Source organism: Hippocampus bargibanti, linkage group LG01 (genome assembly GCF_051943395.1).
Source record: "Hippocampus bargibanti isolate YZ-2025 linkage group LG01, ASM5194339v1, whole genome shotgun sequence".
Lineage (NCBI taxonomy): Eukaryota > Metazoa > Chordata > Actinopteri > Syngnathiformes > Syngnathidae > Hippocampus > Hippocampus bargibanti.
The window spans coordinates 24,376,197-24,392,265 of NC_142734.1; the positions used below are offsets into that span (position 1 = coordinate 24,376,197).

Below are 16,069 nucleotides of genomic sequence, written 5' to 3' on the forward strand. Positions count from 1 at the left end.
AGTCAACCATTGCTACCATTTTCCGGAACAGAGAGGCCATCAAAGGTGCGTCTGTTGCAAAAGGTGTTTCCATGCTCTCAAAGCGACGGTCTTTAGCAATCCAAGAAGTTTAAAAACTTCTATTAATTTGGATTAACGAAAAGCAGCTATCCGGCGACAGCATGAGTAAAGCTATTTTATGCGAGATAGCACGGCTAATTCATGCCGATATCGCCATGTGCCAACCTGGAAGTTCGGCGCTTATTGAGGATTTTAAAGCCAGCAACGGATGGTTCGAAAACATCTGAGGGCGAGGAGGAGGAGATGGCTGCAGCATCAAGTGAGCTCATAAAGGCAATGTTGGCAAAGTGGAATGATGTGCAGGCTTTTACCGAACAGTTCCATCCAGAAAAGACTGTGGCTATGACAATCATCAACATGATGAACGATAATGTGATGCCTCAGCTTCATAAGGGTGTCAATTAAGAGGTTTTTAATCAGCAAAAATAATGAGGAGTCTCCAAAGAAGCAAAGAAGAGAAGCCACACCAGAGGTTAAGTTACCAACAGTCCTTATGAGGGAAGGTGACTCTCCTTCCATAAACCATCAACGACCATCAAAAAGGTAAATAAAACTTTATTTTACAGCACAGTTTATTTCTTTAATTACAGTCCTCATGTAATGTGCCTCTTTTTCCAAACAGCAATTCCCTCTGACCTTCGACCTCCAACACCATTCCATCAAGCAATCAATGACCATCACAAATGTAAATAAAGTGACTTTATTATACTGTGCAGTGTATTTCTTTCATTACAATACAATATCACATTTATTATACATAGAATAAGGTATGTTGTGTGTAGTTTTAAAGGACAACCGACGTCTCCAGACAAGTTGTGTCCATAATTTGTAAAATGGCTTCAAATGACTTCTACTGAGCATATTTTACAAAGATTCCACCGCATATCGCTATATTTTACATTTTAAGACTCACGCTGAATATTCAGGAAGTCTTGTTTTTGAGTTGGTGACGAGTCCGTACGTGACGTCACTAAAGGACCGCCCCTGACCGTAAAAAAGACGTATTGTCGCGGTCCTTCCCACACGTATTTTGCTGTACTTGTTTGCTCTGGGGACCTCGTGTTGCACCCAAAAGCCTCCAGAAGACCAGAAGAGGGCGTCCAAGCGCCATATAAGGAATTTATCAGCCTGTGGAAACGGAGGTGGCCACAGAAGGTCGCCATTTTGTGCCTCTTTTTTTGGGTGAGAGATTTCCCCCCAATGTTGCCTCAAAATGGCACAAATACATTCTTTAATCGATTGCAAACATGTATGCTTTCCTCTTCAGAACTATTTGAATCATATTAATAACTGGATGTGTAACAAGAAAGCATATTCTCCGAATCTGAAGCCATTGTTTTGATTCAATAGCAATGCAAGATGTCTTGGCGTGACATCACGAACTGGGGGCGGGACTTTCTGAAAATGCCCAATTCGCAGCTCACTTTAAGTGACACTTTAAGTCATTTTTATTTATTAGTGTTTTGTATTTGACTAAACATACTGCGTGTTTTGGGTATTTTAGATGCTATAAAACGTTTTTCTGATGTTAGTTAAAAACCAAAAACGTGGCGTTGGTTGTCCTTTAAAGGACAACCGACGTCCCCGGACAAGTTGTGTCTATAATTTGTAAAATCACTTCAAATGACTTCTACTGAGCGTATTTTAATAAGATTCCACCGCATATTAGCTTGATCTTACGTTTTAAGACTCATATTGAATATTCAGGAAGTCTTGTTTTTGTGTTGGTGACGAGTCCGTACGTGACGTCACGAAAGGACCACCCACTGACCGTGAAAAGGACGCATTGTTGCATTGTCCTTCCATCACGTCAATGTATTTTGCTGTGGTTGTTTGGTCTGGGGACCTCGTGTTGCACCCAAAATCGGCCAGAGGGTGTCCAAGCGCCATTTAAGAATTTATCAGCCTGTGGAAACGGAGGTGGCCACAGGATGTCGCCATTTTGTGCCTCTTTTTTCGTGAGACATTGTCCCCCAATGTTGCCTCAAAATGGCCCAAATAAATTCTTTAATCGATTGCAAACATGTATGCTTTGCTCTTCAGAACTATTTGAATCATATTCATAACTGGATGTGTAACAAGAAAGCATATTCTCCGAATCTGAAGCCATTGTTTTGATTCACAAGCAATGCAAGACGTCTTGGCGTGACGTCACGAAATGGGTGTGGGACTTTCTGAAAATGCCCAAGTCGCAGCTCAATTTTTTGCAGATTTTGGACACTTTAAGTCATTTTTATTGGTGTTTTGCCTTTGACTAAAAATGTCATACTGCATGTTTTGGGTATTTTAAATGCTATAAAACGTTTTTCTGGTGTCAGTTAAAAAACAAAAAAGTGACGTTGGTTGTCCTCTCAGGCTTATTTAATTGAAAAGTATATTTTATGGAAACCCGGGAACAGATTATTCCCATTTTAATGGTTTCCTATGGGATTTTTTTTGTGATACACACTTTTTGGCTTACACACACTGTCTGGGAACCAATTAAGTTCGTAAGCTGAGGTCTCACTGTAATACATTTCATTTATAAGCGCTTTTAAAATCATTCAAGTGCTTAACATGGACAACTATCCCATTCCGGCAATAAATCAGTCACAAACATAGTAGAGAGCAAAACTAAGATCAAGTCTGAATCATGCTGAGTCGAATGCCAATGAGGCGACCCCTTGAAGGGAAAAGCCGAAAGGAAAAGAAGACTCACAGACGATGTGAAAAATGTGTCCACGCCAGTGCCAGGGTTTTTGTCATTGTCACTGAAATTTGAGGACCCACAGAATATTGAGTTTGAGGACTAAACATTCAATGCTGCGTAAGAAACCGTAAAATCTCTTCTTTCATCCGAAAAAAAAAGATTTAATTCCTAAATGATATGGTTCTGGAGTTATAGGAGCTTGAAATCAGGGCGGCTGTGCAAAATAAAATACATATTGGTTTATATAGCACTTTGACAACTGCTAAAGCTGGAACGAATGGCTAAAATGGGATAAAGGGAAATGCTGTCCCCTCGTGGAAGCGAAAACACATTGCCAGAGGTCTGACCAGCGCTTTATCGGCACCCAAGCAAGAAAAAAAAATAAAACAAAACCTGAACTAATTCATGATATTTATCAAATGTTGTTGGTTCCCATAGGATGCAGGCAGCCAGCAGATTGGCTTCCTCTTGGGCAGCTGTGGCGTCACTCTGGCACTGACCAGCGAAGTGTGTCTGAAAGGGCTGCCCAAGACGCCAAATGGAGAGATCCTCCAGTTCAAAGGTCAGGCGGCCCAAGAGCTCCATCCACAAGGACTACCACTGGCCTTGAATTGCGGACCTAAACATCATTTGAAAGACTTTATTTATTTATTGTTATTTTGAGATTTGCTTTGCAAACTAGAACTTGTTCTTCTTCCCCAGGATGGCCAAGAATGAAATGGGTGGTGACAGACACTAAATACCTGACCAAACCTTCCAAAGACTGGCAGCCTCATATTCCCACCGCCAACACCGACACTGCCTACATAGAGGTACGAAATGAAGGCAAATTACGTATCTACAGGTAACATCCGAGTTACGACCAGGTTCCGTTACGACTAAACGGTCGTAAGTCGAAATCCATTCAAAATGGCCAACGTGACGTTTGCATGACAGGATGGTATACAATGTCAATCTGTTGTTTTAAAATAACGTTTTCGATTCTATTAGATACTAAACTGTTTACAGTTCATTGCTAAATTTGGCAAATTTAAGTGTCATTTTTATCATTTTATATTTCGTATTATCGATTTTTATTACTGTATGACTGTACCTGTAATGTATACAAAACTGTTTACTGTACAGTTCATTTATAAATGTTATGCTTACCTTTTAGTGTCGTTTTTATCATTTTATATTTCGTATTATCAATTTTTATGACTGTATAACTGTACCTGTAATGTATACAAAACTGTTTACTGTACAGTTTATTTATACAGTTTACACTTACCTGTGAGTGTCATTTTTATCATTTTATATTTCATATTATCAATTTAGATTTTACATAGTGGGGTCGAGTTACGACCGGGTTCCGTTCCTACAAAACGGTTGTAAGTCAAACGGTCGTAAGTCAAAATCCATTCAAAATGGCCAACGTGACGTTTGCATGACAGGATAGTATACAATGTCAATCTTGTTTTTAAGCAACATTTTCTATTGAATACTATTATATAGCAAACTGTTTACAGTTCATTTATACATTTTATAACTTTTCGTGTCATTTTTATCATTTTATATTTCATATTCTCAATTTTTATTACTATATAACTGTACATGTAATGTATACAAAACTGTTACCTGTACAGTTCATTTATAAATGTTATACTTGTGTTTTTTTTGGTGTCGTTTTTATCATATTATATTTAATATTATCATTTTTTATTACTGTATAACTGTACCCGTAATGTATACAAAACTGTTTACTGTACAGTTCATTTACAAATGATACACTTACCTTTTGGTGTTGTTTTCATCATTTTATATTTCATATTAGCGATTTTTATTACTGTATAACTGTACCCATAATGTATACAAAACTGTTTACTGTACAGTTCATTTATACATTTTATACTTACCTTTTAGTGTCATTTTTATCATTTTATATTTCATATTATCAATTTATATTTTATATTTAGATTTTGTATTGTGGGTTAAAGAAAACACTTATATGTAAAGAATACAGCTGTTGAAAAATGGCTCTCCCGGCTAACGGCCAGAAGAGCCTGACACACACGCTCGGAAAAAAGCAGTGTACAGTACTGCTGGAGAATTTGCCCACACGGTATCTGCACTGTATTGACTACTGTATTGAGTGTAGTCATGCAGTAGATTGCTGGGCGAGTGTGTGACATGCTGGCTGGCCAAAATTGTAGTATGCGTTTCTAGCTGCTTGTGCGTTGCGGTGCCAGGCGTAGAAAAAAAGGGTCTGCCATGGTCGTGGTCGTAAGAACAGGTGGTCGTAAATCAGACGTTATCTGTATTAGCTTTTAAAATCTTTACAAATGTGGTTGATCTCCATTTTGTTTGTGTGTGTTTCCAGTACAAAGCCAGTAAGGAGGGGACCGTAATGGGAGTGGCCGTGTCCAAGATCGCCATGTTAACTCATTGTCAAGCCTTGACACAGGCTTGCAACTACTGTGAAGGTCAATATGCAAGCGTAGACAGACAGGCCGTCATTTTGAAGAAGTACAACAAATGCAAAGAAAATGTGTTTTAAAATTAAATATATATACAGGTAACATCCAAGTTACGACCGGTGCAAATTACAACCACCTATACTTACGACCACGACCGCCAGACCCTTTTTTTTTAATTCTATGCCTGGCACCGTAACGCGCAAGCAGTGACGCGTACTACAATTTTGGCCAGCCCACATGTCACACACTTGCACACCAATCTACTGTGTGACTACACTCAATACAGTAGTTATACAGTGCATACATTGTGTTGGCAACATCTCCAGTAGTACTGTACACTGCTTTTTTCCTTCGGCATCCGCCTGAGCCAGTGTGTCGGCGACCTCCTCTGGCCGTTAGCAAGTACAGTTATACAGTAATAAAAATCTATAACATGACATATAAAATGATAAAAACGACACTAAAAGGTAAGTGTATCATTTATAAATGAACTGTGCATTAAACAGTTTTGTATACATTACAGGGACAGTTCTCCAGTCATGAAAATCGACTATACGAAATATAAAATGATAAAAATGACACTAAAAGTGATCAAGTTTAGAAATGAACTATAAACAGTTTGGTGTGTATTAGTATTCAATAGAGAACATTGCTTAAAAACAACAGATTGACATTGTATACTATCCTGTCGTGTAAACGTCACGTCGGCCATTTTGAATTGATTTCAATTTACGACCGTCGACCGTTTTGTCGGAACGGAACCTGGTTGTAACTCGGATGTTACCTTTACATACATATATGGGATTGTATTGTATTTACCTTTATTAGTCTAGCAGTGGAGACATTTCACAGCAGCAAAGCGATGAAAGGAAGAGGAAAGGAAGTGAAGAAGTAGAAAACAAAATAACAAATAATATGACACAAAGACACAGAGTCATTCAATCCTGAGCACTTTCTGCACCCTCTTTGTAGTGTTTGTTGCAAGAAGCTGTTCTAGATGAAAGAGGAGAGGATCAAAGCATCCTTTTCACCAGTGGATCAGAGACCTCATGGTGGAATGTGCATGTCTGCTACAAGCTAATTGTTGAAAAAAAAAACAAAGTTGTAGCATCCATTACTGAAAAGATATTGTCTCCCAGCTCCTGTCCCACGTCAATCCGATTCAATTCCAAGCCGCAACAGTTCTGGACTGTCCAACAGCAGCGACCTTTCCGATGAGCAAAGTGAGCCTGTGAAAATGCTGCCCATGACAGGCGCAAAAAAAGGACAATGGCCCCAGAGCCGTCCAGCCATGACAGTCAAAGGGCACTCACATTCCTCCTAATCAAAAACGGTGCTGGCATATTCGTGCTGCCGAAAAGGTCCCACCACTCAGCAGTCTCCTCCTTGATGAATGTCGTGGCCAAAAATGCTGAAAAACATTTGAGATCATTTGTTGTATCAACAGTTTTTGGACAGTATATGCTTGAATTTTTGCATTAGCCACTGTGTGTGCAGAATTGAGCCACCATTTTAGGCTGATGACGTCGGTTAAGTCACGTGAATGTTTATTATAATATTTTTAATAATAATACATTTCATTTATGAGTGCCTTTCAAAACACTCAAGGTCACTTTACAGTCACACGATAAGTTTTTCTGTGGGTGAGTGGCGGTAGCCACACACGCCAGCGTTCACTCAACCCGGAAGTAACTCAAATAGATAAAAAGCTAGCTAGCTAATGGATAGCTCATAAATAGCTAATAGATAGCCAGATAGCCAACAGTTACCCAGCGAGACAGCTTTCTGCCAGTCAGCTAGACAGCTAATAGCTTGCCATCTCGCTAATGGATAGCAAATAAATAGCTAGCCAACAGTAAAACAAAAAAAAAACGTGTTTTTCCACGTTTGTCACCAAAGCGTCTTTCTGGATTATAATTCATTCGCTCTGCTTGTGCGTATCTCCCATTGGCTAATGTGTTTGTACTTATCGTCTCAGGTGAGACTCTGGTCAACGTGCTGGACTGCAAGAAGGACATGGGCTTGTGGCACGGCATCTTAACGGTAAGACAAGTAGCACCATTTGTCTGCTAACAGCCTTGAGACTCTGACAATATGTATGTTTGTTTGTGTACCTTCCAGAGTGTCATGAATCGAATTCATACCATTACCGTGCCGTATTCCGTCATGAAAGCCTGTCCCATGTCGTGGGTGCAGAGGGTGCACATTCACAAAGGTTTGCCTTCATCCCTGTTATGATGATGCTTTTCTGTACAGGTAACATCCGTCTTACGACCGGCACAACCTACGACCACCCGTACTTACGACCACGACCGCCAGAACCCCTTTTTTTTGATTCTACGCTTGGCACCGCAACGCACTAGCAGCCAGCAATGCATACTACAATTTTGGCCAGCCACCATCTCACACGCACAGCAATCTACTGCGTGACTACACTCAATACAGTAGTTATACAGTGCAGATACTGTCTCGGCAACATTTCCTGTAGTTCTGTACACTGCTTTTTTCCTTTGGCGTCCGCCTGAGTCCGAGCGTGTGTGTCGGGCGATCTCTTGTGGATTCTCCGTTACCAGGGAGCGCCATTTTTCAACAGCGCGCATGCGTGGGAAACATAGAAATAGATAGGTAGTAGAAGTGGCATAGAGACGAGGTTGATTGCAAACCCGGAAGTGACGTCATGAGTTGTAGCGTCCATAGTAACGTGGCTTGGTTTGGCATAGAAATAGGATAGTTTTGAGCGTATTTAGGTTAAATGTATTATTATTATTTAACGTATGGATGCTGTAAAAAGGAACAACAGTTGGGGGCCGCAATGTTTCGCTTACGGATGCTTCAACTACAAGCTGAAAAACAAAGGAATTTCGTTCTTCAAGTGAGTGAAAATGAAATTTCTATAAAAAAGAAAAAATAATAATTCGTTTTGCGATGTTTTAGCGACTAATTTTCGTCCTGTTTTCGATCTTCGACCGTGTACGTTGTAGCTGTTCTTCATTAAAGAATTATATGTGCCATGTTCTTCAAGATTGTCACTCGTGTTGTTGCTGCAGTTGGCCATCTAGCCCTTTTCGATTTGGAACACGAGATCATAACCCGAGATGGTATTGACAATTGCACACTCAATGTTGCTGTAAAAGTAGTGGAATATCTTGTTCAAATTTCTGTGGTTGTATATTAACTGAAAAATTAGTTTAACAACGCCCCCAAAAAAGGAAATTTTAAATCATGAGAGTGATGAGGACAATTTAAATTTGGCATTATTATTGAAAAATAATTATTAATATAAAAGTGTTGGACTATACACAGTGTTACCTAATCCTCTACAATTTTTGATTTAGTCCAATTCCGATCACCAATTAAGTATGATCATTCTTTATGAATATTATTTTTTTCACGTTTGAAGATTGGTTACAATCACACTCAAAAGATAATTATACGATGTATTTGAATTTTCAATCTTAAAGAGCTGTCATTTCTATTATTCATAACATTTTTAGACTCTGAATAAATATACATCAATAGTGGTGTATTTAATTGCAATTGTATGTTTTGGATTATAAAAAAATTATCATCCAAAGCATATCTGATCTTGAAAGTTGAGGTTTTTGGACTTGTCCGACTTCACATAGCGCCGAAAGACGACGTGAGAGTGAAGTAGTTGTCTTCTAAAACATATTTAGCCACAAAGTATTTGAATTTCGTCGAATACCGGAAGAAAATCGACGAAAAACGAGCAAAAATTATTCATATGGTACGGAACTGTGTCAGAGGCTACAGCTCGTGACATCATCGGTGACGTCACGACCTGGTGACCTCGGGGCGCAATGCTACTGGCTCCTTTGGGCACTTCTAAACCTATCTATTTCTATGGTGGGAAGCCATGCGTACTTGGGTCAGCAGAACGTGTGTGTGCACAGTCATGAAAATCGACAATACGAAATATAAAATGATTAAAACGACACTAAAAGTTATCCAATTTGCAAATGAACTGCAAACAGTTTGGTATGTAATAGTACTCAATAGAAAATGTTTCTTAAAACAACAGATTGACAATCGTATTCTATCCTGTCGTGTAAATGTCACGTCGGCCATTTTGAAGGAATTTAGACTTACGACCGTTTTGTCGGAACGGAAGCCGGTCGTAAGTCAGACGTTACCTGTATATTGTTTGTCATTGCGCTTTACGTTTCTTGTCATCTCAGCTCGGGTGGCCTTAGTGAAGTGCCGTGACCTTCACTGGGCGATGATGGCCCACAAAGATCAGAGGGAAACCAACCTGTCCTCCATACGAATGCTGATCGTTGCTGATGGAGCAAACCCTTGTGAGTCGTCCCCCATTTTTTTGCCATGATGGCTTTTTTAATTAACTCATTCACTGATGATGTGCAAAAATGTGTACACTCCAGTGCGGGGGTTTTAGTCATTGTCACTGGAATTCCAGGACCCATAGAATATTGAGTTTTAGGACGACATAAACATTCAATGCAGCGTAAAACCTTAGACTCTCTTCTTCCATCAGAAAAAAAGAGTTATTTCTTAATGATAAGGGTCTGGAGTTACCTGAGCTTGAAATGAGTGTGGCTGTCCAAAATACAATGCAATCCATCCATCCATATTGGTTTATGTCGCGCTTTAACAACAGCTGAAGCTGGAACAAAGCGCTAAGATGGAAAAAAGGGGAAATGCTGCCCCCTCGTGAAAAAGAAATAACATTGCCAGAGGTCATGGCCAGCGCTTTATCGGCACCCAAGCATGAAAAAAAAAACAGTTAATTCCTAAGATATATGGGTCTGGAGTTATCTGAGCTTGAAATAAGGGTGGCTGTACCAAATACAATACAATGCAATACATACGGGTTTATAATAAATAAATAATATAATAATAATAATAATACATTTCATTTATAAGCGCCTGTGGAAACTCTCAAGGACACTTTACAGTCACAGAATATTTTTTCTGCAGGTGAACAGCGGCATCCACACGCGCCATCATTCACTCAACCCGGAAGTAACAGAAAAACAATGACTGCATGAACCAGATCCGGTGTGGGGCAACATGGAAAAAGACAAATGCTGTCCCCTTGTGGCTGGGAAAAACATTGCCAGAGGTCTGGCCAGCACTTTATCTGCACCCCAGCAAGAAAAAACAAAACCCGAACACATTCGAGAAAGGCGCTCTGTCATATTTTCAATTCACAAATAAATTGGGGAATTGCAGTGAATGAGTTAATTTACAGTATTTATGTTGGAGTTTTATGTTTATTTATGTTTCCACTTTTCTCCGTTCAAAATTATTTCTTTGTGCAATTAGGGTCTGTGTCATCATGCGACGCCTTCCTGAATGTGTTCCAGTCTCATGGTCTAAAGCCTGAAGTGATCTGTCCATGCGCCACCTCACCTGAGGCCTTGACGGTGGCCCTTCGCAGGTACAAGATGGTCCACCTTCTCCCACATGTGCTAAAGCTTGCACTGATTTTCAAATACAGCTTACGAACGCTTTAGCTCCTGAATTTTTTGCCTTACGAACATTACATTTGCGAGAATATAATCTTGGCAGAAGAACTAGTTTTCGGCGTACGAACCAAACCACACGCCGCCACGTTTTCTGGCGGACTAGTTTTCATCACCCCCTTTCTTTGAGTGCAGACATGGTTTGTTATCGAGTAAGTACTTTTGCTATTATGGGACCGAAAAAGACCCAACCACAGGCTAATGTTAAGCCGAAGGGGACACAAAAGCAAATGACAGTCGAGCAGAAGAAGGAGATAGTCGAAAAACACCAACGAGGTGTGCGTTTGTGTGACTTAGCGTCCAACCACCAGTATGCTAAGTCGACCATTGTTACGTGTGGTGTTTCTGTGTTGTCTAGGCAACGGTCTCAGGCAATAGAAAAGGTAAAAAAACTTCTGTTGATTTGGATTCATGAAAAGCAGCTAGCAGAGGACAGTGTGAGTGAGGGTATTATCGCCGAGCACCGCAACTTCACTTGGATATCATCAAGAGGCAACCTGGAAGTTCGTCATTCATTGACAACTACCATCACAAAGGTCAATAAAACGACTTTATTATATAGTACAGTTTATTTCTTTAATTACAATACAATAGCACATTTATAATCCATAAAATTAGGTATATTTTGTGTAGTTTTAAAGGACAACCGACGTCACTTTTTTGTCTCCTCACTGATATCCGAAAAACGTTTTATAGCATCTAAAATAACCAAAACACGCAGTATGATATTTTTAGTCAAATGCAAAACACCAATAAAAATGACTTAGTGTCTAAAAAGTACTTCAATTTGAAACCAGAAGTGGCCAGTTTCAGAAGGTCCCGCCGTCGTCATGTTTGTGGTGTCACGGCAAGATGTCTTACCTTGCTCGATAATCAAAGCAATGGCTTCAGATTCGGAAAATATGCTTTATTGTTACTCATCCAGTTATGAATATGATTCAAATAGTTCTGAAGAGGAAAGCATACATGTTTGCAATCGATTACAGAATTTATTCCGTGTCATTTTGAGGGGGGAAATGTAGCACCGAATGTGTGTCATCTGGGGGGGAATGTAGCACCAAAAAGAGGCAGAAGAGGGCGACAAAGCTCCGTGGAAAGCTCTGTGGAAACGGGCTGATTAATTCCTTACAATTTTTGTCAGTGGATATCAAATCGTTGTTCGGTGCCACACACAAGGATTTACCATCACGTTATTTATGTGTTTTCCTTCTAATTTCGCCATCAACACGGATCAACACGAAGTTTTCAGACCAAACAAAGTATTGCAAAATGCATTGAGGTGATGCAAGGTATGTCCTTTCTCGCTGAGGGGTGTTCCTTCAGTAACGTCACAAGACTTCCGGAATATTCAGCGCGAGTCTTAACGTAAAATATGTTCTTTGCTTAATTAGTAAAAAATTACGTCCCAAGAGCTAGCTTCTGCAATTGAGCGTCGGACCTCCAGGGTCCCTGCCTTTGGATGCCGCCCAGCTCACAATGCACCCGACGCCTCTGGCCCCTCCCATGGGTGGTGAGCCCTTGAGAAGGGGGACCCACGTTTCCTCTTCGGGCTGAGCCCGACCCGGCCCCATGGGTGTAGGCCCGGCCACCAGGCGCTCGCCAACGAGCCCCAACTCCAGGCCTGACTCAAGAGAGGGGCCCCGGTGACCCGCGTCCGGGCAAGGGAAAACCAAATCCATTTGTGTTTTTCTTCATATGGGATCTTCCGAGTCGTACTTTGTCTAGTCCCTCATCCAGGACCTGTTTGCCACGGGTGACCCTACCAGGGGCATAAAACCCCAGACAACCTAGCTCCTAGGATCATTGGGACACAAAAACCCCTCCACCGCGGTAAGGTGATGAGATGGAGATGAGATGGGATGAGAATCAGCACCTCGAAATCTGAGACAATGGTTCTCAGTTGGAAAAGGGTGGAGTGCCCTCTATGGGTCGGGGAGGAGATTTTGCCTCAAGTGGAGGAATTTAAGTACAGTAAAGTCTCGTTATATCTATATTCAAGGGAGTCCGAAAAAATATCGATATAACCGGGGCTATCGATATATCCGACCCTGTTTGCATGTAATTTTCTCCGTGCGTGCATAGAAATAGTATCGATATAACCGGGACTATCGATATATCCGATATCGATATAACGAGACTTTACTGTATCTGGGTGTCTTATTCACGAATGAGGCACGATCTACGTCCCAACCCTCATCTATGGTCACGAGCTATGGGTTGTGTCAGAAAGAATGAGATCCTGGATACAAGCGGCCGAAATGAGCTTTCTCCGTAGAGTGTCCGGGCTCTCCCCTGGAGATAAATAAGGTCATAAGCTCGGTCATCCGGGAGTCGAGCCGCTTCTCCTTCACATCGAGAGGAGCCAGATGAGGTGGCTCGGGCATCTGATTAGGATGCCCCCAGGACGCCTCCCTGGTGAGGTGTTCCGAGCATGCCCTACTGGCAGGAGACCACGGGGACGACCCAGAACACCGTGGAGAGACTATGTCTCCCAGCTGGCCTGGAAACGCCTCGGGATCCGCCAGGACGAGCTAGAAGTGGCTGGAGAGAGGGAAGTCTGGGCTTCCCTACTGATGCTGCTGCCCCCGCGACCTGACCCCGGATAAGTGGCAGAAGATGGATGGATGGATAGTAAAAAAATATATTTTATGGGGTCCTGGGAACGGATTATTCTCATTTTAATGTTTTCCTAGGGGAAATTCATGTTTGGAATACACAATTTTTGCCTTACACACACTTTCTGGGAACCAATTAAGTTCGTGGGCTGAGGTATCATTGTATTGCCTTGTGTGTATTCCCCTTTGCCGACTTTTTTTCCTCTTTCGCATTGGAGGTCATTGTCTGTCAAAAGAGTCCATGGCAAGGTTGCACCTAGTTTTGCACGTGGGTGGAGTTGCATTGTACTTGTACACTTGCTTATAATTAGCGTTGTTCCGATCTGATCATGTGGTCAGAATCTGAACATTTACGTGATTTTCAGATGATTGTTTTCGGCTGCAAAGATCTGATTTTCAAATGTTCATTTCATGTTAATTTGATAATGGGCAAAAAGATTAAATAACTCACATTTGTTTGACAAAATTAAGCAATTTTATATTAACTCATTCACTGCCATTTGAAAGGAATTGAAAAGCATGATGTGGTGGAGCGCCATTCCTGAATTTTTTGGGGTTTTGTTTTTTCTTGGTGGAAGGGGGGGGTGGCGATAATGCGTTGCTCAGACCTCTGGCAATGTTTTTTCCCTTTCACGATGGGGCAGCATTTGCCTTTTTTACTGCCGCCCCCATTTCAAACTCACAACACTAGACCCATATAACTTAGGTATTAACTATTTTTTGTGATGAAAGAAGAGAGTCTAAGCCTAAGGTTTCTTACATTGCATTGAATGTCTGTGTCATCCTAAAATTCTGTAGTTCCTGCAATTTGAGTGAAAATTAGAAAAACCCTGGCACTGGAGTGGGCACATTTCTTCACATCGTCTGGCAGTCAATGAGTTAATGAGTTAGGTTTCAGTTTTGTTTGGTAGCCCGAATAATTTAGGGGGAGAAAACAAAATCCACATTGCTTGATTGCTAGGACTACCCCAAAATGTGTTTTTAATGCTGCTACTTCTGAAGCTCAGAGCCCCACCTCAAATGTCCTCATAAGACCCACATCAATTTGCTCCTTTTGGTCACATGCAGTCACATACAGTCCCTAGAAGTCGTCAATGTGTACTGCAATACATTCTCGGTGACGTCCATCATGACAATACTATCTTGCAGTCAATTTAAAATCCAGTAAAAAAAAAGGAAAATGCATTCAAGGGAACTCAGCCAGCGATGCATGCGAAGTGTGGTGTGATGTTATGGGACGTCCTTTAGAGGGTGCTGTTTGCCAGGAAATAACTTGTGACTTGAGGTCTCACTGTACTATGATACCTCATCTTATGAACGCTTTAGCTCACAAACTTTTCACCTTACAAACATTGAATTCGCGAGCATATAGTCTTGGTATACGAAGTAGTTTTTGGCGGACAAACCAAACCATACGGCGCCACGGTGGCTGGCGGAGTAGTTTTCGGCGGAAGAACATTAAACCACACAGTGGAACATAAATGTTTGTCAGACGAACTTTTCGCCCAATACACTTTCTAGGAACCAATTAAGTTTGTAAGCTGAGGTAACACTGTCCTGTCATTACTGTTCAATTTTTTACTATGAAAGTGTGGATTCATGATAACCTCATAAAATTGCAATATTATTTGCTATTTTTGCTAGCTTCGGACCTTTCTTAATTCTATTTTTTTTTCTTGAAAAGTCCGTCTGGAAAATGGCTTTAACAGTATATCTGCAACCAAATCCATTTCTTCTCCTTCGGCCATTGTGGCTTGACAATTAAGTCAACACAAAAATGTATTTGCTAGCTCTGGGGAGGTATGTGCTTATCACTGGCGACTAGTGATACTGTGATTGGCAAGTGACTATTCTATCATGTGGCTAGCCAATCATAATTTGTGCAAACTGACGTTTCCAAGGCCTGCTCAATCATGTGACTAGCCAAGTCAAGTCTGATTGGTTAAAGCAACAGTTTCATCTGCATTTTTATACTCCAGGGCCTGGAGAACTGAGTGTGAAGGCATTCAGGTCGATTTCTGACGCTGTTAAGAAATGATGGCTAAAATATGATTGGTTCAATGCTTAAACATGAAAACGCATGTCTGGAAGCAGCACAACAGGGGAAAAGGAAGTGGAAAGACAATTTGGAATTACAGTGATACCTCAGCTTACAAACTTAATTTCTTCCTAGAAAGTGTGTTAAAATGTCCATTAAACCATTAAAATGAGAATAATCCATTCCCAGGTCCCCATAAAACATAATTTTTGACTAAATAAGCCTCAAAACTACACAAAATATACCTTATTTTATGTATAATAAATCTGCTATTGTATTGCAATTAAAGAAATAAACTGTACAGTATAGAAAAGTCGTTTTAATGACCTTTGAGATGGTCGTTGATGTAGTTGCCTCTTGATGATATCCGAGTGAAGTTGCCGTGCTTTCTCGGCGATAATACCCTCACGGACACTGTCCCCTGCTTGCTCCTTTTCATTAATCCAAATCAACAGAAGTTTTTCAACCTCTTCTATTGCCTGAGACCATTGCTTAGACAGCACAGAAACACCCTTAACCCTTTACGGACGATTGGGTCAAATTCGGTGCACTAAAGATAAGTGGTTATAGATCGACAAAATGAAAGGTAGCAGTTCAAGTGCCGATTGGAACTGATGCAGCACAAGTTACATGTCCCTTTAAAACAGGTTATGTGCTTTGCCTTTAAGAGCGTCAGTTACATCATCTCCTTCTTGCGCAACACA

General features: G+C 40.8%; 1 protein-coding gene across 4 annotated transcripts in view; it reads left to right on the top strand.

Moving 5' to 3' along the window:
* The window catches only part of dip2ba (DIP2 acetate--CoA ligase B (putative)a), a 121,563-nt gene that overhangs the window by 53,166 nt on the left and 52,328 nt on the right, over positions 1–16,069 (top strand). For all 4 annotated transcript variants that reach the window (XR_016116050.1, XM_089004809.1, XM_089004819.1 and 1 more), the window contains 7 exons: positions 3,188–3,311; positions 3,452–3,561; positions 5,109–5,211; positions 7,184–7,248; positions 7,327–7,420; positions 9,405–9,524; positions 10,513–10,627. Coding sequence is in view for 3 of the 4 variants with exons in the window: in XM_089004809.1 (XP_088860935.1) it covers positions 3,188–3,311; positions 3,452–3,561; positions 5,109–5,211; positions 7,184–7,248; positions 7,327–7,420; positions 9,405–9,524; positions 10,513–10,627 (731 nt within the window). In the remaining variant the exon portion in view is untranslated. The remainder of the gene's footprint in view (positions 1–3,187; positions 3,312–3,451; positions 3,562–5,108; positions 5,212–7,183; positions 7,249–7,326; positions 7,421–9,404; positions 9,525–10,512; positions 10,628–16,069) is intronic.